Source organism: Dryobates pubescens, chromosome 38, assembly GCF_014839835.1.
Source record: "Dryobates pubescens isolate bDryPub1 chromosome 38, bDryPub1.pri, whole genome shotgun sequence".
NCBI lineage: Eukaryota > Metazoa > Chordata > Aves > Piciformes > Picidae > Dryobates > Dryobates pubescens.
This window is the reverse complement of record NC_071649.1, coordinates 2,399,133-2,424,790: the sequence shown is the minus strand read 5'-3', so window position 1 is coordinate 2,424,790 and position 25,658 is coordinate 2,399,133. Positions and strand designations below refer to the sequence as shown.

Here is a 25,658-nt window from a genome sequence, read left to right as displayed (position 1 = left end):
TGACTCATCAACTATTTATACAACTGCTCATGCCACATAAAACCAACGGTAGGGAGGAGCAAGAGACCGAAAAGCAAGTCTCCACTTCATGGTAGCAAGCTGTGCTTTGATTTGGCCCAAGTGACTGAACCACAGCCTTGGCTTGAGCCTTCAGCTGTTTCCTCAGGAGCAGCATCTGCTTAAGGAGCTACAGGTCCTGTGTAGCTGTGGGTGAACGTGTTGAGTGGATTGCATTGAAGAACTGGCTTCAGTTTGTCCAGCCTTACTTTGGGTTTCTTTGTGTGTGTCAGCAGCAGCTTTCTCTTCTCATTGCCCCATGGCATCTCAGCAGCCTGGCTCAGTCTGTAATTTCCTGATGTTTATTTTTCAGGGTGCAACTCTTAGGTTCCAAGTGATCAGGGAAGGATGGGGGGCTGCTGTTATCTGCTCACCCCTTCTGGGTTACTGGTACAACTGTCTGTGTGCTTGCTTAAACTGGGCAACTGATCCAGCTGAGAAAGAACTTCTGTGGAACTTCTTTTAATGTGTCAGAAGGACACTGCCCACAGTGTAATATCACTGCTGCTCTGCAGAGCAAGTGGGGCCTGGTGATGTTGTCCTTGCAGATCACTCCACTCAAAGATAAGTAAGTCAGGGAAGCTGTGGATGGTTCCTCAGAATGTGGTTTCAGTGGCATTCAAGTTGGTATGACTGGGGGTTTCTGGAGAAAAAGGTAGTTGAGCTTTCTTTTTCTGTTCCATTGCTTCATTCTCTTCTCATCTCAGTGACTACTGGAATGAGTTGGATCTGACAAAGAAGCCCAAACCAAAACATAAACAACTCCAAAAAAAAAAAAAACCCCACACTTCCCCCCCCCCCCCCCCCCCTTTTTGTTTTCTTTCTTTTTTGGGGGCTGAATGAATGGGAGAGGAATAGGCAACTTTTCTGAAGGGTAGCTGGTTGCCTGTGCTGCTGCATTGTTGGTAGATCAATGTCAGGAAAGCATTGGGAGCTCACACAGGAGGAGGGATATGTTCAGAACTGGCTGGAGAGCTGCACTGGATTGGATATACCCTGGAACTGCAGCACTACTGTAACTTGGTTTATTCATTAGCTGCTGTAATGCTTGAGTAGGGACAGCTCAACAGCATGCAGAAAACTTCCTCTTTTTAGAAAATTCATCCCAACTGCCAACACTTTTCAGAGAAAGACCTAAAGAGCTTCTCCCTCTTTCCAGCAGCTTCTCAGAAAATGAATTGCAGCACCAGATGAATTACCTCAGTATTTCTTCTAAAGCACTACAGTCCTGTCATGCCAAGTAGTACAGTGTGGATAATTATCTAGAGAGGTTGTGGATGCTTCCTCCCTGGGAGCGTTCAAGGCCAGGTTGGATGAAGTCTTGAGCAGTTGAGTCTAGTTGAGAGGTGTCCCTGCCCACGACGGGGAGATTGGAGTAGATGATCTCTGAGGTCCCTTCCAACCTGAGCCATCCTATGATTTGGAGAACAGAAACATTTCAGCTTAGAAAAGACCTTTACAAGACACCTGATCCAACCCATGCCCAACTAGATCAGGCTGCTCGGAGCCCCATCCAACTTGACCATAAATGTTTTCAGGGATGAGGCTTCTACCTACACGCTCTCAGCTCTCATCTTATTGAAGTTTTTCATGGCTGAAAACAAGCACATTTCCTGGGAAGACAGCTGAATGTTGTAATTAACCTCCTAGTCTGTCTCCAGGTGGAGGAGTAGCAAATTGCATCCAGGATTGTGATCTGAGGATGGCTTTCAATCCCTTCATGCTTCCTCAGGATTCACGTTTGTCGTACTACAGATGTTGAAGGCTGTATCTACATTTAGTCTGATTAACATCCCATGTAAAGGCCATGAGGTTCTCTTTCCAGATGGGGTAGTTTTAGTCTATGCCTTTAATGTTGGGGGGAAATTTCAACCCCCCACACCAGAGTTTTTGACTTGGAGATTAACTCCATGTATCGTTTTGTTCTTATCCACATCTTGCCCAAACTCATCCTCAGGAAAATGTTAGAATAGAATTAGAATAGAATAGAATTAACCAGGTTGGTCTTTTTGAGATCATCCAGTCCAACCTATCACCCAACACCATCTAATCAACTCAACCATGGCACCAAGTGCCTCATCCAGGCTCTTCCTAAACACCTCCAGGGATGGGGACTCCACCACCTCCCTGGGCAGCACATTCCAATGGCCAATCTCTCTTGCTGGGAAAAACTTCTTCCTAACATCTGGCCTAAACCTCCCCTGGCACAGCTTGAGACTGTGTCCCCCTGTTAGAATAGAATGGAATAAACCAGGTTGGAAGAGACCTTCAAGATCATCGCATCCAACCTATCATCCAACACCACCTAATCAACTAACCCATGGCACCAAGCCTAGCAAGTCTCCTCCTGAACACCCCCAGCGATGGCGACCCCACCACCTCCTCAGGCAGCCCATTCCAGTGGGCAATCACTCTCTCTGTGTAAAACTTCCTCCTAACCTCCAGCCTAAACCTCCCCTGGTGCAGCCTGAGACTGTGTCCTCTTGTTCTGGTGCTGGTTGCCTGGGAGAAGAGACCAACCTCTGCCTGTCTACAACCTCCCTTCAGGTAGTAGTAGAGAGCAATAAGGTCTCCCCTGAGCCTCCTCTTCTCCAGGCTAAGCAACCCCAGCTCCCTCAGCCTCTCCTCACAGGGCTTGTTATGGACTTTTATGGATTTATGCTGATTTAAAGTGTATTTTTAGCTCTGTTTTTTTGTTTTGGTTTGATGTCAGAAGAGGGTGTAATAAAGTAATAACAGTTTCTTCCCTCTTTCCATACCGTTGCTTAGCACTATAAACACGTGAAGAGTTGTAGATTTCTTGGCTACTATCCTTTAGCCCAGTTTAAAGAAGTCTGAAGGAAGCTGTTTGGTCAAGGTTAAGGAATAGTGCTGAGCGAGCCATAACCATGGGAACCAATGCTTCTAGGTCTTCCTCAAATATGTTATGAAAACATTCCACTCCACCCAGTTGCAGTGAGATGGATCTTGAAGCATTTTGCTGGGTACAACAGATGATTACAGTGATAAGGGCAAACGCATGGCAAACTGTACACTGCACTGGTTGGGCCACACCTCGAGTCCTGTGTCCAGTTCTGGGCCCCTCAGTTTAGGAAGGAGGTTGACTTGCTGGAGCGTGTCCAGAGAAGGGCAACGAAGTTGGTGAGGGGCTTGGAACACAAGCCCTATGAGGAGAGGCTGAGGGAGCTGGGGTTGCTTAGCCTGGAGAAGAGGAGGCTCAGGGGTGACCTTATTGCTCTCTACAACTACCTGAAGGGAGGTTGTAGACAGACGGATGTTGGTCTCTTCTCCTAGGCAGCCAGCACCAGAACAAGAGGACACAGTCTCAGGCTGCGCCAGGGGAGGTTTAAGCTGGATGTTAGGAACAAGTTCTATACAGAGAGACTGATTGCCCATTGGAATGGGCTGCCCGGGGAGGTGGTGGAGTCACCATCATTGGAGGTGTTCAGGAGGAGACTTGATGGGGTGCTTGGTGCCATGGTTTAGTTGTTTAGATGGGTTGGATTGGTTGATGGGTTGGACACGATGATCTTGAAGGTCTCTTCCAACCTGGTTTGTTATTATTATTATTATTAAAACTTTAATTTTGCTTGGTGAGTTTTCTGAAGGGTCTTTCCAGTCAGGCTCAGGGTGGATGGCTTGACTGCTTGGAGAGGGGTTTTGGAAAGCTAATTCACATACCTTCAGCCCTCTGGATGGTTTCATGGGCTCTGTTCATGCCTGGGGCCTGCTGCTTTGATGAGGTCTCCTGCACATCTTTTGCGCAGCGTAGCCTATGGTGCAGAAAATCATAGGATGGCTTAGGATGGAAGGCACCTTGGAGATCATCTACTCCAACCTCCCCAACATGGGCAGGAACACCTCTCAACTAGGCTTAGCTGATCCAACCTGGCCTTTGAACACCCCCAAGAAGCAGGCAGCCACAAACTCCCTGAGCAGCCTGTTCCAGAGTCTCACCACCCTCTTACTGAAGAACTTCTCCCTAAGATCCAGTCTAACCCTCAGCTTCAAACCATTCCCCCTTGTCCTGTTGCTAGAAACCCTCATGAAAGGTCCCTCTGCAGCCTTGCTGTAGGATTCCCTCAGGTATTTGGATTATAATACTGAATTTACCCTGTTTCACAAAACTGCCATCCCTTCACCATCAGGAAAGGGTTTGTGTGGAGTCAGTTATCCAAGTCAAGCCTCATGAAACAGCTGAAGCCCACAATAAGAGAAGAACAGAGGCTGCTGCCTCCTTGGGCAGAGCTTTGAGAAGGCACAGGATCCTGTGGCAGATAATCAGAGAATGCTTTGGGTTGGAAGGGACCTTCAGAGGTCATTTAGTCCAACCCTCTCTGCAGTCAGCAGGGACATCCTCAGCTAGATCAAGTTGCCCAGAGCCCTGTTGAGCTTTACCTTTACTATCTCCAGGGATGGGGCCCCAGCCACCTCCCTGGACAACCTGTCTTGGAAGAGGTTTTTTTATTCAACTGGGTTTGTCTGGTTTTTCCTTTCCCTCCCCTCCCTGTGGGCAGTGGTGAGCTCTGTTCTGAATAGCAGTGGTGCTAATGAGTACATTTGCCAAAGCTGAGCTGCTGTAATGATGTTCTGTTAGACTGGAAAAGAAATCCACAGGATGCTGTCCCTAAGACTAAGCAGATTAACTGTGTGTAAATGTGGCAGCTGAAATTAACTGGCACGCTGACTGCTGCATCACACACTTAATGTAGGAAATCCTCTTGGCTTAATTGTACACTTACAGGTTGTTTCTTGGTAGGCACTTGAGTCATTATTGAGAATGGATCAGCAAAATTGGATTTTATTTTACTGGGGAACAGCTAACCCTTTTAAAATGTTGGCTGGCCCACTGTGCTGGAGACTTGATGCTTTGAATAATTCCAGGCAGAAGGCATGGGCAGTTTTCCTGAAGCCTTTGTCCTGTGGAGAAGGACCTGGGAGTCCTGGTGGGCAGCACGATCTGCATGGGACAGCAGTGTGCCCTTGTGGCCAAGAAGGCAGGTGGTATCCTGGGGTGCATACAGAGGAGTGTGTCTAGCAGATCCAAGAAGGTTCTTCTCCCCCTCTACTCTGCCCTGGTGAAGCCACACCTGGAAACTGCAGCCAGTTCTGGGCTCCCCAGTTCAAGAGGGACAGGGATCTGAGGGAGAAAGTCCAAAGGAGGGCTACAAGGATGCTGAAGGGACTGCAGCACTGCCTGGGGAGGAGAGGCTGAGAGACCTGGGGCTAATTAGTCTGGAGAGGAGAAGACTGAGAAGGGATCTGATCAATGTCTATCAATGTCTGAGGGCTGGGGGTCAGGAGGGAGGGGACAGGCTTGGCTCAGTTGCACCCTGGGATATAGGACAAGGGGCAATGGGTATAAACTACAGCACAGGAGCTCTACAGCACTTCTTTACTGTGAGGGTCCCAGAGCACTGGAACAGGCTGCCCAGAGAGGTTGTGGAGTCTCCTTTAGAAACTTTCAAGACCCATCTGGCTGTGTTCCTGTGCAACCTGTCCTGGATTCTCTGGTCCTGCTCTGGCAGGGAGATTGAACTCGATCTCTGGAGGTCCCTTCCAACCCCTAACATCCTGTGATTCTGTAAATCAGTAGTTGAAAATGAGCTCTTTATCAGTTGTGGTAGCAGTGATGGAATTTAGAGTTTAGGGCAGGCTTATGCCTTTTGCTATGAGCCAGGCATGATGAAAACTCCTTGGGCTTCATGTGCTGTGTGCTCTGACAGGCATTACAACAACAAAGTCTGAGAGCCTTGGTGTTTCAGACTGGGATTGACAAACAAACAGACCCCAAAGAAAACTTTCAGCTTCCCTTTTCCCACTTGCTTCTAAGTGTCTCTCACCAGAGAGAAGCAGTCTGTTTTTAACAAGGTACTTTTCACTTGCTAGGTCGGTTGTAGATTCAATCTATGCCATCTATAAATGTCCTTATAACTAGAGGTTTGTTTTTTAACCTTCATGCATGACACTAGAGAGTGTATCAGGTTAAGGCCAACTTTTTATGGGTGAAGGTTCCAGCCAGGGACAAGGCTATTGTAACTGAACAAACTGGAGCATGGCTTCAGCTTGGAGCAACTGAAGCAATGTGATTTGGGCTGTGGTTGACGGCTTACCTTCACAAAAAGGGAAGGCATAATTGCTCCTTGTGTTTTCCCTGTTCTTTCTGTAGCCAGGTGGGGGTTGGTCTCTTCTCCCAGGCAAGCGGGACCAGAACAAGAGGACACAGTCTCAAGCTGTGCCAGGGGAGGTTTAGGCTGGAGGTGAGGAGGAAGTTCTTCCCTGAAAGAGTAATTGGCCATTGGAATGTGCTGCCCAGGGAGGTGGTGGAGTCACTGTCCCTGGAGGTGTTCAAGAGGGGATTAGATGTGGCACTTGGTGCCATGGTTTAGTTGATTAGATGATGTTGGGTGATAGGTTGGACTCGGTGATCTCAAAGGTCTTTTCCAACCTGGTTAATTCTGTTATAGTCTAGTCCCCACCCTGCTCCAAATATGTGATTGCCTCATCTCTCTTGGTTTGCCCTGGTGCTGAACTTGTCTTTCTGTTTAATAAACAGAACTGACAGGGGAAAAAAAAATCAAACCTCTTTCCTACCAGGGCTGGTTTCTGCCAGGTTAGTGTGACTGTGAGACTGACCTACAAAGAGGTCTGTCCAGTGCCCAGAGCTGGTGCAGGGCGGAAAAAGGAACATGCAGGTGGGAGGGCTTAGGACTCAGCCATTCAGCAAACTCCTGGAGCCTGCTCAAACAGTGTCCAGTACCTTGTGTTTGCAGTGGACTGAAAATGTTTGCAGAGAACTTTATTGTGGCCTGGATGGAGTGACTTGACTTGTTAGCCACATTTGTACATCTGCTTGGGCAGCTCATATTAATTAAGCTTGAAATTTCTCATGTTTCCTGTGCTGAAGTTATGCTGCTGAAAAAACATAACCCTTTGTGTGTGCTCTTACAGTTCACAACAGTCTATTTAGCTCCAGTATTGTCATGAGGGTATTGGTGAATCACTTCTGAATGTGATGTGGTACAGCTGAAGTTGTGTGAAATTCTTCCCAGAGAGATTGGCCTTGGGAATGTGCTGCCCAGGGAGGTGGTGGAGTCACCATCCCTGGAGGTGTTTAGGAAGAGCCTGGATGAGGCACTTGGTGCCATGGTTGAGTTGATTAGATGGTGTTGGGTGTGATAGGTTGGACTCAGTGATCCCAAAGGTCTTTTCCAACCTGGTGAATTCTATTCTATTCTTACCTGGAGGTAGACTGAGCCTATGCTCACTTTGCCCTAAAGCAATTAATTTTATTCAGTTCCCCAAATCCAGGAGATGACAGCAGTTTAAGCCACCACAACTGTTTGCAAAGGGAGTTTGTTTCAACTCTGATTTAGATGAAAACCACAGTAATGCACTCTTGCTGCTTCAGACAGATTCCTTGGACGTGATGAGAAGTAGCTGAGTCTGCTGCTGGTTTACTACAGGAGGAGCAAATCTGGCACTTTATTAGTGCTGTGGAGAGCTCTTCACTCTTTTTTTTTGCCCCTGTCTTGAGCAGCAGAGCCTGGCTGGCCTCCCTTGGGCTGCTCTGGGGGGGAGACTGCTGAGGGCTGAGCTGGGTTAGTTGCATGTGTAAGCCAAGATGCCAGAAAGCAGCTTCTCCCTTGTATCCCCAGTGTTGTCTGGCACTTCATTTATTTCAGTTAGAGTGAAGAAGTCTTTGTGGGTGGAGAGTGATAGAGGTAGCTAGAACCAATCTCACAGATGACTTGGATACCAAGAAAGAGACAATGTACTGGAGTTTTATTTTTGGGACTGCTTGACCTGGATTCAGGCAAGATTTATCCTGTTTTTAGCAGTTTGGATTTGAGATGTATCAGAACAGGAGCAAGAAGGATGAAATGAGTTTAGGAGAAATTGCCTGAGAAAAAAGACACATTTTCCCCCCCTCTTCCCCCCCCCCCCCTTTTTTTTCCCCTTTTTTTGCTTAACACCAGTCTGTGACAAGCCTTCAGTGTGGTGTTTAGAACAAAATTAGCTCTTCTCTCTCAAACTGTTAGGGCTTCCTCCAGTTCCTTTGGCAAATCAGGGTATCAGCCCATCAAAAAGCTATTGAACTATGAACAAAGGTGTGACTGTGCACAGTGCTGTGCCCAGACTGTACCTGTTACTAGGTTCTTTGTGCTAGGTACTGTGTTGTCCCAACCTGTGGTGAGCTGGAGGTCACTTGTTGAAAGATGAATAGGCTTCCCAGCACTTGCCCCAGGGAGAGGCCATGCCAGTGGACATAGGATCACAGAATTCAGGTTAGGAAAGGCCATTGAGATCATCAGGTCCAACCATTAACCCTACTCCACTAAACCATATCATTGAGCACCACATCTAAATTACCTTTAAACATCTCCAGGGATGGTGACCCAACCACTTCCCTGGGCAGTCTGTGCCAATGCTTGACCACTCTTGCAGGGAAAAGGTTTTTCTAGCCTAATCCTCCCCTGGTGGAGCTCGAGGCTGTTCCCTCTTGTTCTGTCACTAATTTCCTGAGAAGAGACCAGCACCAGCCTCTCTGTATTGTTCTTTCAGATAGTTGTAGAGGGTGCAAGGTCTCCCCTCAGCCTCCTCTCCGTCAAACTAAACAGTCCCAGTTCCCTCAGCTGTTCTTCATCAGACTCATTCTCTAAGCCCTTCTCCAGCTTAGTCACTCTTCTTTGCACCTGCTACAGCACTTCTTGTAGTGAGGAGCCCAAAACTGAGCCCAGCAAGTGAGGTGTGGCCTTGCCAATGCCAAGTACAGGGTGGACAATCACTGCCCTGCTCCTGCTGGTCACACCATTGCTGATCCAAGCCAGGATGCCATTGGCTTTCTTTGCCACTTTGGCACACACTGCTGGCTCATACTCAGCTGCTTGTTTTTAGAACCCCCAGGTCCCTTTCTGCCAGACAACTTTTCCAACCATGCTTCCTCAAGCCTGCAGCATTGCATGGCATTGTTGTGTCCCCAGTGCAGGACCCAGCACTTGGCCATCTTGAAGTAAATCCCATTAATCCAGTCTAAGCCTCTCTGTAGACCCTTCCTACCCTCAAACAGATCAAGACTCCCACCTAACTTGGTATCTGCAAATTTAGCACTGGTGCACTCCAGCTCCTCATCAAGGTCATTGGCAAAGATGTTAAACAGAAGTGGTTTTGACATTGAGCCTTAACATGGACCACAAAGCTGTGAGGATGCCCTAAGTGTACACCATATACTACTACCTGAAAGGACACCATGGAGAGGCTGCTGCTGGTCTCTTCTACCGGGTAATTAATGACAGAAAAGAGGCAATGGCCTCAGATGCCACTGGGTAGGTTCAGACTGGACAGTAGGAAACCTTTTTTCATGGCAAGAGTGGTCAGGGATTGAAATGAGCTGCCCAGGGAGGTGGTGGAGTCCCCAACCCTGGCTGTGTTTCAAGGTGGTTTGGATGTGGTGCTAGGGGCTCTGGTTTAGGGGTGAGCCTTGTAGGGTAGGCTTCTGGGTTGGACTTGGTGATGCTGAGGATCCTTTCCAGCCTGAATATTTCTGTGATACCATGGCAGTTTTTTTTCCATCTACCTAAAGATTCAGTTCAATTGAACACGTTATGTGAGCTTAACCAAAATAAAGTGTTGAATGCTGCCTTTCTGCCAGCCAGGTCGGGGGAATGACTGCTGGTGTGTTTGAACTTCACTTACTGCTAACAGGGATGTTCTGTTTGGTTTTATTTCCTGACTTGGAGGGGGAATGCAGAGTTGTGGTGGCAGGGCTCAGGGGGTTGGTTCCAGTGGTTGAAGTCAGCATGTTCTTGTTATAGAAGACGGAGAGGCAGTGGGAGAAGTTTTAGTTGCTGCAGATGTTTAATGACAGGTTTCAGCAAGCTGAACGTCCTGCTCAGCTATGCAGCACGGTGCCAGGGACAGGCACGGTGGGCAGTGTACTCTGAATAAATATTTGGAAGTTGCCAGTGGAAGCCAAACTTTGAAAACATGAAGTCATTCTTAAAAGGGTTCAGCTTTGTTCAGTGTCATGTGAACAGCTAATCATGGGCTGCCTCGGGGCGGGGGGGAAGACTCTTGGTTGTGAAGTCACAGAGGAAGGAGGGAAGCTTTGTGCTTGCAGACAGGGGCAAGGACTGCCAGGGGGTGTTGGAGGGGCAAGGGCTGCCAGAGGGCTGTTTCATCTTCCTGTGTCAGTCTTAACTAAACTGTTTTGGATTATTTTTTTTTTCTCTTTCAGAATCGTAATGAAATAAAAAATGGAGCAATCCTTCGATTAACAACATCTCCAGTGAGTTACTGCTCGGTTCTCTTCTCTCTTCAAAGTCAAGATTTGATTAGTAAATCCTTGTGAACTCATGGATGTATTTGTAAGCCTTATCCACACTGTGTCCCACAATATTCCTGGGGCTATTCAGTCTGGAGAAGAGAATACCTAAGAAGGATCCAAGGAGACCTAATTGTGGCCTTCAAATATCTGAAGGGGGCTACAAGAAAGCTGGGGAGGGACTTTGGAGGGTGTCAGGGAGTGATAGGACTGGGGGGGATGGAGCAAAACTAGAAATGGGTAGATTGAGATTGGATATTAGGAAGAAGTTGTTCCCCATGAGGGTGGTGAGAGACTGGCACAGGTTGCCCAGGGAGGTGGTAGAAGCCTCATCCCTGGAGGTTTTTGCAGCCAGGCTGGCTGTGGCTGTGAGCAACCTGCTGTATTGTGAGGTGTCCCTGGCCATGGCAGGAGGGTTGAAACTGCATGATCCTTGGCAGGTTCCTTCCAACCCTGACAATTCTATGATTCTATGAAAAGATTATGATGATGTGGTCACAAGATGACTGGATGTGGTACTCTCTTTTTGTGTGGTGTGGGAGCAGGGATGGTATCTCTGGAGTAACATTTGATGCTAGGGTTGGCCCAACTGTATGGTTTTTGTCTCACACTTCTCTCCCACTGGGAGCAGCTTTTGTGTCCAAGGTACCTCTGGCATTGCAGCCTCACTCAAGTTGCTGCTTTTCTGCTCCAGAGCTCAGAGTCAAGAGAAAGGGCTGGGAATTGAAACAGAGAGCGCTCTGCTGGGCAGCTCCGGTCAGAGAGCATTCCTGTTTCTACTAAGTGAGCAACAACTGTAATGTTGAGATTTTACTGGGTTGTGTCTTGGTTTATTTTGTTTCCACCCCATCTCCTTGCCAGCTCCTCAAGAAGGATGTCAGAGCTGCTGGTTGCCTTGTCCTGGCCTTTTTTCTCTGCTGAGTTGAGCAGTACTGTTGCTGCATGCTGAAAGCCACCATTAACCCCAGAAGACGTATGGCTAAGGCAGCAGCAATCCCATTCCTTTGCTGACAAATGTAGTGTGCCATTAAAATGGTTTACCCCTTCATGGTGGTGGTCTAGCTTCTGCAGATTTAAAGCATTTTTAAGGCCAAATTGACACCATATAGTGCAGCTTATTTTGCTGGGCAAGATGGAGCTGTATTGGTTTAACTTTTGACTTCTGCTAAAAGGGTTGGGTCAGTCACTGTCATGAAAGGTGGAAACTTGAGGATAGAAACAACACAGGGAGATGATTTTGGATGGGTTATCTTTCAGCTAGTAGGCCCCAGGCTAAAAGCAGAGATGATCAGATAGATGGAGCACCTCTCCTGTGAGGACAGACTGAGGGAGTTGGGGTTGTTCAGTCTGGAGAAGAGAAGGCTCCGAGGTGACCTAATTGTGGCCTTCCAGGATCTGAAGGGAGCCTACAAGAAGGCTGGGGAGGGACTTTTGAGGGTGTCAGGGAGTGATAGGGCTAGGGGGGATGGAACAAAACTAGAAATAGGTAGATTGAGATTGGATGTTAGGAAGAAGTTGTTCTTGGGGACTCCAGGCATATTCATGTATTTACTGATTGATTTAAATTTTTATGTTGTTGATAATTTAGAAGTTGGGCTCTCCAAAAAATGGCCTTTGAGGTGTGTTGTGTGGGGTGGGGGTGGTGAGGGTGGTTTTGTGTTTTGTAAGGCTGGGTCAGCTTGGACCTTAAGTCAACCTCAATTTAAGCAGATCCTCTTGCAGTATTGTTTTTTTTCCCCTCATCCTCATGGCTCTGTGCAAAGTCTTTGTGACTCTGGACTCCCTCCCTGTGTGTCACCACAACAGCCTTGTAGATGGGGAAAGCACTTGCTGGTGGGGTATACTGCATTTGGTGGAGCTTCCTCAGAAACAGGCAGCCTCAACACCACCTCCTGCTAACCATTGGGATTTCTTAAGACCAAATATGCACTGAGAAAGGTTTATCTATTGTAGCCCAGACTTGGGATCTCAAGAAATCAAAACGCCATCTGTGGCTCATCAGGAACCAGTGCGATTCAAACACACTGCATCATTGCTTTGTGTAACCACAGCATGGAGTGACAGCATGAGATGACTCATGGAATCCTTCCCTGTCTCAAAATCCACAACTAGCTGAAGAGAGGCTGTACTGTGAGTGATCTGTGGGATGAGTGTCTGTCTTCACCATCTCTTGTGCAGCTGCAAACGTCACCTACAAACACAGAAGACTAACTGTGGATTGACCACGCTTTCTGCTAATACATACATAGAATACATAGAATAAACCAGGTTGGAAGAGACCTTCAAGATCACCGCGTCCAACCCATCAACCAATCCAACACCGCCCAAGCAACTAACCCACAGCACCAAGCACCCTGTCAAGTCTTCTCCTAAAAACCTCCAGTGATGGCGACTCCACCACCTCCCCAGGCAGCCCATTCCAATGTGCAATCACTCTTTCTGTATAGAACTTTTTTCTAACATCCAGCCTGAACCTCCCCTGGCGCAGCCTGAGACTGTGTCCTCTTGTTCTGGTACTGCTTGCCTGGGAGAAGAGACCAACATCCGTCTGTCTACAGCCTCCCTTCAGGTAGTTGTAGAGAGCAATAAGGTCACCCCTGAGTCTCCTCTTCTCCAGGCTAAGCAACCCCAGCTCCCTCAGCCTCTCCTCACAGGGCTGTGTTCCAAACCCCTCACCAACTTTGTTGCCCTTCTCTGGACACCTTCCAGCAAGTCAACCTCCTTCCTAAACTGAGGGGCCCAGAACTGGACACAGGACTCGAGGTGCGGCCTAACCAGTGCAGTGTACAGGGGCAGAATGACCTCCCTGCTCCTGCTGGCCACACTCTTCCTGATGCAGGCCAGGATGCCATTGGCCCTCTTAGCTGCCTGGGCACACTGCAGGCTCATGTTCAGTCTACCGTCGACCAGCACCCCCAGGTCCCTCTCAGCCTGACTGCTCTCCAGCCACTCTGACCCCAGCCTGTAGCTCTGCATGGGGTTGCTGTGGCCAATGTGCAGAACCCGGCACTTGGATGTGTTCAATCTCATGCTGTTGGACTCTGCCCATCTGCCCAGCCTGTCGAGGTCCCTCTGCAGAGCCTCTCTACCCTCCAGCAGATCAACTCCTGCCCCCAGCTTGGTGTCGTCAGCAAATTTACTGATGCTGGACTCAATGCCCTCGTCTAGATCATCAATAAAGATGTTAAAGAGCATGGGGCCCAGCACTGATCCCTGGGGCACACCACTGGTGACTGGCTGCCAGCTGGATGTGGCACCATTCACCACCACTCTCTGGGCTCGGAGATAATGCTTATGGGCAGGAAGGTGGAGCTTTGCATGAGACTCTCTTCACAGAATCACAGACTGTTAGAGGTTGGTAGGGACCTCCAGAGATCACTGAGTCCAACATCCCTGCCAAAAGCAGGATCACCTAGGGTAATACACACAGGAATGCATCCAGGTGGTGTGGAAAGTCTCCACAGAAGGAGACTCCACACCTCGCCCTGGGCAGCCTGCTCCAGGGCTCTGTCACCCTCACTGTAAAAGTTTTCTCCTGATGTTGAGGTGAAATCTTCTATGTTCACGTTTGAATCTGTTGTTCCTTGGCTTATTACTGTGCACCACCAAAAAGAGCTTGGCCCTCTTCTACATATTCTGTTTGTGTGGGGATTTGCCTTAGGGTCAATGAATTAAGGCAGGGGTCCTTGGCATCTGGAGGTGTTACCTGTTACCTACCAAGTCATGGGCCACCTGGTCACTGGCCTGTAGTAGTGAGTGACTCAGCCATCCTGTTGCAAGGTAGAAGGCCACTTCACTTTCTAGTCTTCAGTCTTGATGTTTATCCCTGAACAGCCAGTGCTTACCTTCAAATCTTCTGATGCTTAAAAAAAAAAAAGCTTTATACATTTCCCCCTAGATTCAGATAGCTTGGAAGGAGCTTTTGAAGGACCAGATTGGGTTTTGTCAGATTAGAGAGTATTTGTATTCCTTAAATACACATGAAAGGAAGCTCTGCATGTTCCCACCCTACAATAGTGTCTTTGCTTTAAAGGTAATGTTTAAAGGTCATTATAGAGGTACCTAAAATACATAGATTAAAGGCTTGCAGGCTGTGGGTTTTTAAGACTGGTGACCCACACAATGCTTGTTGTTTACCCTGAAAAGCTAACAGGCCAGCTGTTCCTATCTTTCCCTCTGAAATCCTGCAGGAGAGCAGCAGCAGTTGGAGGAGGTAATGTGAACAGCAGGCTGCATGATAATACCCTTGCAAAATGGGAAAGAAGTTTTCCTGACTGCTAGAGCTGGCTAGGAAATGTTTTACTCATCCTGTGTAAATCTTCATGTTCTAAACAATGTTCCCCGTCACACATAAGTGTAAAGCTGGAAGTATTTCCTCCTTCCCCCCAGAAAAAGAAAATCACACCAAAAATGCTTTTTAGAGAAAAAGGAGAGGAAGATTGAGAGAAATTAAGAGGAGCTGTGGACAGATAATGCAGTGTCTGGGACGGGTCCCTGGAGCTCCACAACTGCCTGTGCTGCTTTCTTCCTGGCTATTGTGTGCCAAAAGAAAAAGTAAAAATCTTCTCTGAAACCCTTTTTATTGTATTTTTTTTTTCCTTTCCTTGAAGAGTTGAGAGGAATACTTTTAACCAGTTCTGAAGGCTGCATGAACTTAAAATGCTTTTCTAGTTCTTAGTTTTCATGCAACTTATTACCGTGACACGTGGTAGTTCGCTGATACCCATTCACAGTTGGCTGCCATGAGTCATTGGAAATGGGGTGAGAAGGATGAGATAGGATCTTTTGGAGTTCTGTTTTCATTAGCCTCAAATTATGTATTGCTCCCAGAGCAGGTGCTGTAAAAGATTAAGAGGAGATAGGGGGGGAAAATACAGTTTTCACAGGCTCACAGGATGTTAGGGGTTGGAAAGGACCTATGAAGAACTTTGAGTCCAACCCCCCTGCCAGAGCAGAACCAGAGAATCCAGCACAGGTCACACAGGAACACATCCAGATGGGTCTTGAAAGTCTCCAAAGAAGGAGACTCCACAACCTCTCTGGGCAGCCTGTTCCAGTGCTCTGTGAGCCTTACAGGGAAGAAGTTCCTCCTCCTGTTGAGGTGGAACCTCCTGTGCTGCAGTTTAGATCCATTGCTCCTTGTTCTGTCCCAGGGTGCGACTGAGCAGATCCTGTCCCCTCCCTCTTGACCCCCAGCCCTCAGCTATTGATAGACATTGATCAGATCCACTCTCAGTCTCTTCTCCAGACTAAAGAGCCTCAGGTCTCTCAGCCTTTCCTTACCAGGCAGTGCTTCAGTCCCTTCAGCATCCTTGTAGCCCTCCCTTGGACTCTCTCCAGCAGATCCCTGTCCCTCTTGAACTGGGGAGCCCAGAGCTGGCTGCAGTGTTCCAGGTGTGGCCTCACCAGGGCAGAGGGCAGAGTACAGCATTTTGGGATTTGATATTTGTAAAATTGGGGTTTGAGCTCCTAACTGCCCAAACCTCAATTTTAAATACTTTCTCTCTTTTTGTTTTTAATCTCAAATGTAGGTTATTGTGTGCCTGCCTAGGGGACCTTTCCCTGCACACCATGGCTAACACTGCGAGGGCCAAGCCGGAGTTTGGCTGTGCTGCTCAATCCATTATCGACGCTTTCCCTCCGGGGTTTACAATGTGTCTGTTTTAAACTTCCCCTCGAGTTAAACCTTTGCAAAGCCGCCGTTTAGGCCTGATGGGAATTTGAGCTGCCTCTTTGTTTCTGTCACTCTGTTTGCTAAGTTTATGTGATTCAGGGAGAGGCTGTTTTTTGTTGCTGTTTCCCCCCCTCCCCTCTGTAAACCACTCTCCACACAGACGCTCTGTTTCCTAGGTAACTTGAGTACAGATTGAATTTCTCCTGTATTATCTGCCTTCCTATATCATCTTTCTTATTTATTTTTAACCTCCCCTATCATCTTTCTTAACAATTCCTCGTGGTATTGTGTCTTTGCAGCTTTCTGTGACCTGTTTTCCCCCCCTTCCCCCTTTATCCATATGCATCTCTGAAGGGACTCATCAGAAGTTTCTTCTGCAACATTTCTTTGTGTTGGAACATATGTGGCAGTTGAGATGCCAGATTGGTATAGTCTGGGTTTGTGATAGCCATGTTCCAGTGGAGAGGTACACAAGCAAGTGAGCTGTAATTGCTCCCCAGTGAGACTGTTCCATAGGGACACTTGTCCTGCAGTGCAGCAAGTGAGAGACCCCACCTGGAGCACTGCCTCCAGTTCTAGAGCCTCTATTACAGGAAGGATCTGGAGGTGCTGGAAGGTGTCCAGAGAAGGGCCACGAGGATGAGCAGAGGGCTGGAGCTGCTCTGCTATGAGGACAGACTGAGGGAGTTGGGGTTGTTCGGTCTGGAGAGGAGAAGGCTCTGAGGAGACCTAATTGTGGTTTTCCGGTATCTGAAGGGGGCTACAGGAAAGCTGGGGAGGGACTTTTGAGGGTGTCAGGGAGTGATAGGACTGGGGGGAATGGAACCAAACTAGAAATGGGTAGATTGAGATTGGATGTTAGGAAGAAGTTGTTCCCCAAGAGGGTAGTGAGAGACTGGCATAGGTTGCCCAGGGAGGTGGTGGCAGCCTCATCCCTGGAGGTTTTTGCAGCCAGGCTGGATGTGGCTGTGAGCAACCTGCTGTAGTGTGAGGTGTCCCTGGCCATGGCAGGGGGCTTGGAAGTGGCTGATCCTTGAGGTCCCTTCCAACCCTGAGAATTCTGTGATCCTGTGAAAATGCAGCAAGAGGAAAACCTGCTCCTCAAGCATTCATAAGAGGCTACTGATTGCATGAGATTATTTTAGGCACATATCACTATGCATCTGTAATGCTTTTATAAATGATCTAATACACCACTTCAGGTGTGGTCATTTCCCTGCTTCTCTCTTTCTGCCTCCTTAACTGGGTATAGTTGGTTGTGTAGGACTGCTCTGTGTGTTACATTTGTAGAGGCCTTTAGATGTAGAAATTGTGCTGGAGTATTAATGTGGAAATGTCTTAAGTGATTAAAATGGAATCTCATTTCTTTCCTGGCATCAGGTGCTGGCCAGGCTTTGTGGGTTTGCTCAGTCTGGTGATGTAACCTATCCACTCCTTACATACATGCAGTTGTAGGGGAAGTGGCAGTAACGAGCCAGGATAAGGCAGCACTTTAAAGCACCATGCTGTTAAATGAAACCACAGAAATACACCTGTTTGGAAAGTGCAAAACTGTATGTGGTAGTTACTGGTGGTCTGTGTGCCCTGTGAGCAACTCACCTGCAGGGAAAACCAAATTACTCATCTTTTATTTGCTTTTTGTGAAGGAAAAAGAAGGAAACCGGCGGGGGAGTGGCAGAACAGCAACTTGAATCAGTGGTCCAGATTTCTCTCCAGGCACATTAATGTTTGGTAGAGGTGGTATTTGGAGTCCATGTCCTCCCTCCTGTCCTTGCTGGCTGTAACTTGTATTCTGTAGAGAAAGCCTCTGTATGGCTGGGTAATAAGTTGCTTTCCAAGTTTGCAGAGAGCATTCAGTGGCAGAGGAATGCTGGTTTGGTCAGTAGAATCCCTCGTTAGGATGATCTTGGGATTTCTAGTCTCCGAATGGCTATTTGAGTCTCTAAGCAAGCCACATCTTGGATGTAGGTCATTAGTTTTCTTCTTAAGCCGGCAATCTCATCAAGCTGCTCCTTTTAAGCACTGCTACTCCCTGAGGGCAACCTTTCTGGCTGTCCTTGGAGCAAGTGGAGTAAGACTATAGACACGCAGCTTATGCCTCTTGACAGCCTTGTGAGACGCCGGGGCTTCTGCAGCACCCTTTCTACAAGCTTCCCGTCTTCCCTGCTAAACAGGAGAGCAGTTAATGCCCTCTTCCATTTACTTGAACAGCTGTGTTGCTCTTAATTCCCTCATAACAGTCCTCAGTCGGGCAGGTTTTATATATTTATTTATCCTCACCCCAGTGATGTTTCCATCCGGGCAGAGAGGCGGCAGCTCGCTCTGCCGCCGCGCTAATGAGCTGCGCTCTCTGTCCGGCCACTGATGGGTTGTAAATCATTAAAGCAGCTCCCTGGTAAGCACTCAGAGCACATTTCTTCTGGGTTTCATTTTTTTTTTAGTGCAGTCATAAGTGAGCCTGTACATTCCATGAGCACGTATGAGCGCTATGGCAACAGGGCCTGCGGGAGCTGCGTGGCGTTCGCCGCGGCAATCTTTTCACTGGTGGTGGCAGCAGCCAACGTTACTTTTGGCCATGTTTCCAGAGGGAAATGCACCAGCCCTCTTGCTGAGACTGATATTTGCTTACCCATTTAATCAAGATCTGCTCTGCCATTATCAGTTCTTTTCTCACCCAATGGAAGGAGCAGGGTTTATTGGATGCAGTGACTTGTTTCGTGTGAGAAGAAACACAAGCGCCTGGAAACTTTGCTGATGGCACATTCACCCTGGCATAGTCAGATAAAGCCTGGGGTGTTCTTAAGCTTTATCTTCTTAAAACAGGGCTGAAGCACTTTTGTAGCAGAGACAATGCTTTCATAGGTTTTCGTGCTCTGTAGAGGTGGCCCAAGCTGTGTCTGATCTAAGATTATATGTTGGTTTTAGTGTAGTGAATTTCAAAGCTTGCTCTGGCTTCAGAGGAAAGAGGATTAAGGCATCTCTCTTGGTCCAGCTCATGCTGCTGTTCAGCACTGCAAAGTGAGCTATTTATTGATGCACATCCTGGTGCTGGTGCTCTCAGTTTGGGTGAGAGGCTGGGTTAGCTCTTCCTGTGGTTGATACTGATTCATGTAAACTGGAAGCATGATAGGGATGGCAGCAGCAGTCCACCAGCCCCAAGTTTTTATGCTGGGGGTAAGAATCTCTCCTCAAGAGGAAGGATCACAGGATGTGTTATGGGTTGGAAGGGACATTTGGAGATTTCCAAGTCCAAGCCCCCTGCTAGAGCAGGACCACAGAATTCAGCACAGGTCACACATGAACACACCTAGATGGTGCTTGAAATTCTACAGAGAAGGAGACTCCACAACCTCTCTGGGCAGCCTGTTCCAGTGCTCTGTGACCCTCACAGTGAAGAAGCTTCTCCTCATGTTGAGGTGGAATCTCCTGTGCTGCAGTTTCCATCCATTGTCCTTTGTGCTCTGGGATAGGATAAGTGAGCGGAGCCTGTTCCTTCCTTCCTGGCCCTCAGATATTGATAGACATTGATCAGATCCCCTCTCAGTCTTCACCCCTCCAGACTAAACAGCCCCAGGTCTCTCAGCCTTTCCTCATCAGGCAGTGCTGCAGTCCCTTCATCCTTGTAGCCCTCCCTTGGACTGTCAAGTAGATCTGTCCCTCTTGAACTGGGGAGCCCATAACTGGATGCAATATTCCAGGGTGAACTTGACCATTCATAATCTGTTGTCAATGTACAGAAAGATGAAGCATTGTTTAAACAGCAATTGTAGCTGTGCTGTTAAGGGGTTTGGAGAAGGATCTTCTCCTGGCTATGCTTCACATGTTTGTTCTTGCTTGCTACTGTGCTACACAGGTGATTACAGTCCCAGGAGGTTTGGCCTCAGTTCTGGTGCCTAACTTCTGCCCACTCAGACTTATTGGTTGAGCAGCTCAGCAGAGCTGCTCAGTCATACTGAACCAGGTGTTTTGTTCATTTTCCTTTCTTTGTTTCATTTTCACTGGGTTCAGGAGCTTTCAGAGCACCTGCTTCCCATGGAAAGCTGGAAGAACTCTCTCCATCAGTAGTCAGGCAGTGGGGGGTGGTAACTTCCCAGAATCATGAGGTAGAAGGAAATGTGTACAGAGGTCTTAATGAGCTTAAAGTTAGATTTGAGGAACCATTTCCAAGATTAGGTACAGGCAGCTGCCATGGAGGTGTTAAAGATTTTCCCCAAGTGTTTCTTCCCTGAGGTGGGCAGGAATTCAGGTGTTCTGTGTGCTCTGAGGAAGAGCAAGGTTTTGAGGCAGCTTTGCATCTCTGAGCCTTCTGAGTTGTTACAGTGGGGAGGTGAAAAGAGAGACAGCTCAGTGAAGGAGGTCATTTGGTAAGGTAGGAGTTGGCTGTTGAACTCCTGCTTCAGGGAACATCGGTGATTGCTCTGATTTTTACTCATTTAATTCTGTTGTAATTTTTGTAGCTGGTTATTCAAGAGTATTTTAGCAAATCTCCCCTCACCTGCTCTGATGGAGGAGGAAATGTTCTGTGGTGGGGAATACATTTTCAGTTCTTCCTTAGGCTTTGTTTTACTGTACCAGCTGCTTAAGTTTGAGAGAATATTCTTTTAGTACCATTTGGGCAGACATTGCCATTACAAAGAGACTGTATAAGCCCTTATTTCCCCATCACAACGCAATCCTATTGACAGAGTTGGCAACCTAGGGTGTCAGAAAGACCTTTTGAATTACAGGGTACTGTTGTATTATAGATAGTTTAGCTGCTGTGGCTGCAATATGTATCAAAAAGCTCAGGACTGAAGGCAGTCTGTTTCGTAACTGAAGATGTTCAGCACAGTTACACTAACCAGAAGATATCTCCTTCCTGTACATGTTCCTCACCACAAAGAATCTGGCCAAAAGCTGATTGGAGAACAAGCTTTATTTTCACTTGGTGAAAATGGGAAGTACCCAGCCTTGCTGGGGGGATATTGAGACGTTGCATCTGTTAGAATCACAGAATCAATAAGGTTGGGAAAGACCTCGGAGATCATCAGGTCCAACCTATTACCTCATACCTAACACCTCCTGACAACTACACCATGGCTTCAAGTGCCACATCCAATCTTTTTCTGAACACCTCCAGGGACAGTGACTCCACCACCTCCCTGGGCAGCACATTCCAATGGCAAATTACTCTTTCTGGGAAGAATTTCTTCCTCACCTCCAGCCTGAACCTCCCCTGGCACAGCTTGGGACTGTGTCCTCTTGTTCTGGTGCTGCTTGCCTGGGAGAATAGACCAACCCCCACCTGGCTGCAACCTCCTTTCAGGAGGTGTGTGAAGCAATCAAAATGTAGATGGGAAGCTGTAAGAACATGGTGGTGTTTTTCTTTGTGTTCTCTGTTTAAATCTCCACTTGCATTGAAAATGTCTCCTGTCTCAGAGTCTTGGGCTGCAGAGCTGACCACCTCTGCGAGGACTATATTCATTACTTGAACAGGAGAAGCAATTGTCTGTCACCACAGCCCTTTCTGCTAGTTTTTTTTCTTCTCCAGCTGAGAAGGGCTAAGCATAATCTCAGAGAAAATAACTCTCAGCAGAATTTACCCTTAATTTCTTTCCTAATGACACGTAGTTTCCCATCCACCTTTCACTGGGTTGCAGGTAAGAAGTAAATTTTAGGGAATTGAGTTTTGCAAGTGGAGTGAGGAGGCTTATTTCTGAAAGCAAGATAGGCTGGCTGGCTAGCTATTAATTGAGCCTGTTGGGTATTGTGCTCAGGTAAGTGAAAGCATCAAATTGAAAACGTGAGCTGTATTTTAAAGTATCTGCATGGCTAAAGAGAGAGAGGATTTAATATGCATTACTGCAATAACCCTTTAGCTTCTTATCATCAGTGTTCCTTTTGGATTCCACTCTCTCATCCTGTATTTGAGGTATTAATGGGCAGATAGCCTAATAGATGTGAATATCAAACTTTCACAAAGATGGGTGAGTGATAATATCACAGCATCATGTGGGAAGTAATTTGCTCCTGTGCTACTTGAAAGAGAGTTTTGTGAACAGGAGGGAGAGGAAGGAGCAGAAGGCCTGAAGCTGGTCCCTACTGATCTAACCTGATTAGAACAGCACATGGTCTTCACTGTTAAAGGTCATGAGAAGTGCATAAACTGGGTGAGTGTTGCCAGCAAAGTAAAAGTGCTTCCATTACTGCACTGGGGTTGTCTGCTGCAATTTGTTTTATTCCCTTTTCTGCTTCTATTGATGTGACACACAAGCTCTTCAAGCCAAAGGCTGTCTTCTGTAATGCTTACATCGAGCCTGAGACAATGGGGTATCTGTCCAGTGCTCAGCTAATGATTCTGCAGCAGCCCAAATAATTATGGGTTACAAGAAATATACTTTTGTAAAAGCAACTCAGATCTGAGCTCCTTCCTTACTTCTGAGGGTGCAAATGTTAAGCATCACTAATATTGCCCATGGCCATCATTTATTGCCGTTGTAATTAAAGCTTGTTGTGTTTTGTTTTGTCCTTGTTCTGTGTGTCTTGTTCTCTTAGGCTCAAAATGCACAGCAGCTCCATGAGAGGATCCAATCTTCCAGCATGGATGCAAAGTTAGAAGCACTGAAAGACTTAGCCAACTACTCCAGGGATGTGACATTTGCCCAGGAATTTATAAACCTAGATGGTATTTCCCTCCTAACCCAAATGGTTGAAAGTGGCACAGAGTAAGTATTCTTAAACTGACATTCCTACTCCATGAGCAGCTTTTGTGCTCAGTTTCTTGAAGTATTTCTGTCTAGAGCTTTTAAGATAATAGGAAACAAACCATGTGAAGAGGTCTGTGCTGCTAGGATAGTGTGCATCCGTCATCAAGAAGAACCTGCTTTAGTTCCCCTGACAAGGGGCTGGTGGGGATTGGGGGTGAGCAAAGCAGGCAGTCACAAATATCCTCTGTGCTATAAGATTTGGGGGAAACTGCTGTCCTTGTTCCTTCCCTTGCAACTTAGGTGAATCATTGATAGTATATTTAAAGGCTGATATGGAGCAGATCTGCTGTGAGGATAGGCTGAGGGAGCTGGGGTTGTTCAGCCTGGAGAAGGGAAGACGCCAGGTGCAAGAGGAGATCGGACGTGGCACTTGGTGCCATGGTCTAGTAGTGAGGTCTGTGGAGACAGGTTGGACTTGATGATCTTCAAGGTCTCTTCCAACCTTAGTTTTACTGTGATACTGTGACTGTAGAGCTGCCTTCCAATGCCTGAAGGGGTGGGGTGGGATGGGATGGGATAGGATAGAATAGACCAGGTTGGAGAAGACCTTCAAGATCATCGTGTCCAACCCATCATCCAACACCACCTAATCAACTAAACCATGCAACCAATCACCCCATCAAGTCTCCTCCTAAACACCTTCAATGATGGTGACTCCACCACCTCCCTGGGCAGCACATTCCGATGGGATCCTACAGGAAGGCTGCAGAGGGACTTTTCATAAGGGTGTCTGGCAACAGGACAAGGGGGAATAGTTTGAGGCTGAAAGAGAGCAGGGTTAGGCTGGATCTTAGTTCTTCAGTATGATGGTGAGGAGGCTCTGGAATGGGTTGCACAAGGAGGCTGTGGTTGCCTCCTCCCTGGGGGTGTTGAAGGCCAGGCTGGGTGAGTGTCCCTGCTCATTGCAGGGAGGTTGGACTAGGATGATCTCTGAGGTCCCTTCCAACCTAAGCCATTCTATAAAAAAAAAACCCCAGTGCTTATTTAATTTCCACTTTTGTTGTTCTAATTCTGGCTGGTGTTCTTCCAATGGAAATGGCTTTTTTGACATGAAACTGAAAGCTGACCTCTGAAGAGAAATTTATGGTTTACCAGAAAATCTTGCCAATTTTCACCATGCCTGAAATTTAGGAGCAGAGTTCTGAGCAAGTGTCCATTGGCTTAATGTGGGGGGTACTGCAGAAAATTACTGACTGGATTGTTGCACTATTAAATTATGGCCCAACAGTTACTCTTTCAAGGAGGCTTTTGCTTTCAAGGAAGGATTTCAGTGTTTTGCAGTCAGTGTCAACCTCTACTACACATGAAAAAAAATCAACAATATAGCCAAACCTTTTCCTGAGAGGAAGAAAATGCTCTGAAAGTAGCTTTTGCATTCCTTGGGGGGAGGTTGGGGGGTGTGTGGTGTGTGTTCAAATCTTGTGGACCAGACTTCAGAAGTCAGTTGCTGAAATCCAAATTCCCCCCAGAATGTGTTCACATTCCCTCAGATTCAAGAAAGGAAATAGTCTTGGGGTAAAGAGGAAGTAGTGAGCGAGCTTTGAAGTGGAACACAAAGTGTATCTGGTGGTCTCATATAAGATCATAGAATGGTCTGGGTTGGAAAGGACCTCCAGAGGTCAATGTAATCTACCTCCCCTGCAGTCAGCAGGGACATCCTCAACTGGATCAGGTTGCCCAGAGCCCTGTTGAGCCTCACCTTGAATATCTCCAGGGATGGGGTCTCAACCAGCTCCCTGGGCAAGATACACTGGGAATTTCCCACAGAAGAATCAGGTACTGTTTAAAATCTGTTAGACCTTAGATTGGGAAGTACAAAAGCACACTCTTGGTGATCCCTGCATGTTACATGGGCCACGAGGCATCACATTTTGGATCCCTATTGCCTAACTGCCAGCTATGTATATTGGATTTCCAATAGCTCATGGCTCCATCTTCAGTGCTTTGGGGTCTTGGTCTGTAATTTTATGCACTGATGTGGTCTGCAGTACATACATTATGCCACTTAAAAGTAGTAAAAAATACCTAAACAAAACAAAGACAAAACAAAGAAAACCCAGACAAACAAAAAACCCCAGCACAAACAAACCCCCCCACATCTCAGTATGAAACTTGTTAACTTCTCTTATATTCACTTACTCTTTGGTGCTTAGGGACCAAATGGAAGTAGAAACTGAAGAGTGAAGTTGGTGTAAGCATGCACATGGTTACTATAGCAATTAAGAATGGTACTGCATGGGCAGGCTGGCATATGCCTGTGAAGTTCAGAGGATAAGCAAATGAAGATTCTTTGCCTCTGCAGTTTTTGTTACTAATCTAAGTTAAATATCTTAACTTGCTCCACTGCAAAAGGTGTTTAAGCTAAAGCCCTTTTATTTTCCATTGAAACAGAGAGGGAACATTCACATTTTTTCACAGGCATTTCTTTCAGCTGCTGAAGCAAGTGCCCTCCTCACCCTTCAGACATGTTTGTTCTACTCTTCTGTAGCTGTGGGATGGGCCAAGATATAGCAGACTGGTCTGGATTAAAAATAGCTGTGACAGGGAAACTTCTGAAGCCAGCACCGCTGGTGAAAGACTGCTCAGCAAATTACACCCTAGGAGTAATTCCTGGCTGAGGGTGTAAGTTTTGAAACCACACAGCAGGCTTGGGGACTGGGCATATGAGCAGAGTCTGTTGCTTTGCTTTGTTTTCAAAGTGCCTTGCATTTGGAAAGCTTTCAGATTTCCCTTTTTTAGCTGGGGTAATGTATTGCCAAGGATGCATTGAGCTATCCCTGCCCGTGGCAAGGAGGTTGGAATAGATGTTCTCTAAGGTCCTGTCCAACCCAAGCCATTCTGTGATCTACCTGTCTAA

At 47.1% G+C, this 25,658-nt stretch overlaps 1 protein-coding gene across 3 annotated transcripts in view; it reads left to right on the top strand.

The window, feature by feature from the left end:
• Window positions 1-25,658, top strand: part of ELMO1 (engulfment and cell motility 1) — a 372,993-nt gene that overhangs the window by 90,334 nt on the left and 257,001 nt on the right. For all 3 annotated transcript variants that reach the window (XM_054177076.1, XM_054177077.1, XM_054177078.1), the window contains 2 exons: window positions 10,295-10,345; window positions 22,590-22,759. In XM_054177076.1, coding sequence (XP_054033051.1) covers window positions 10,295-10,345; window positions 22,590-22,759 — 221 coding nt within the window. The remainder of the gene's footprint in view (window positions 1-10,294; window positions 10,346-22,589; window positions 22,760-25,658) is intronic.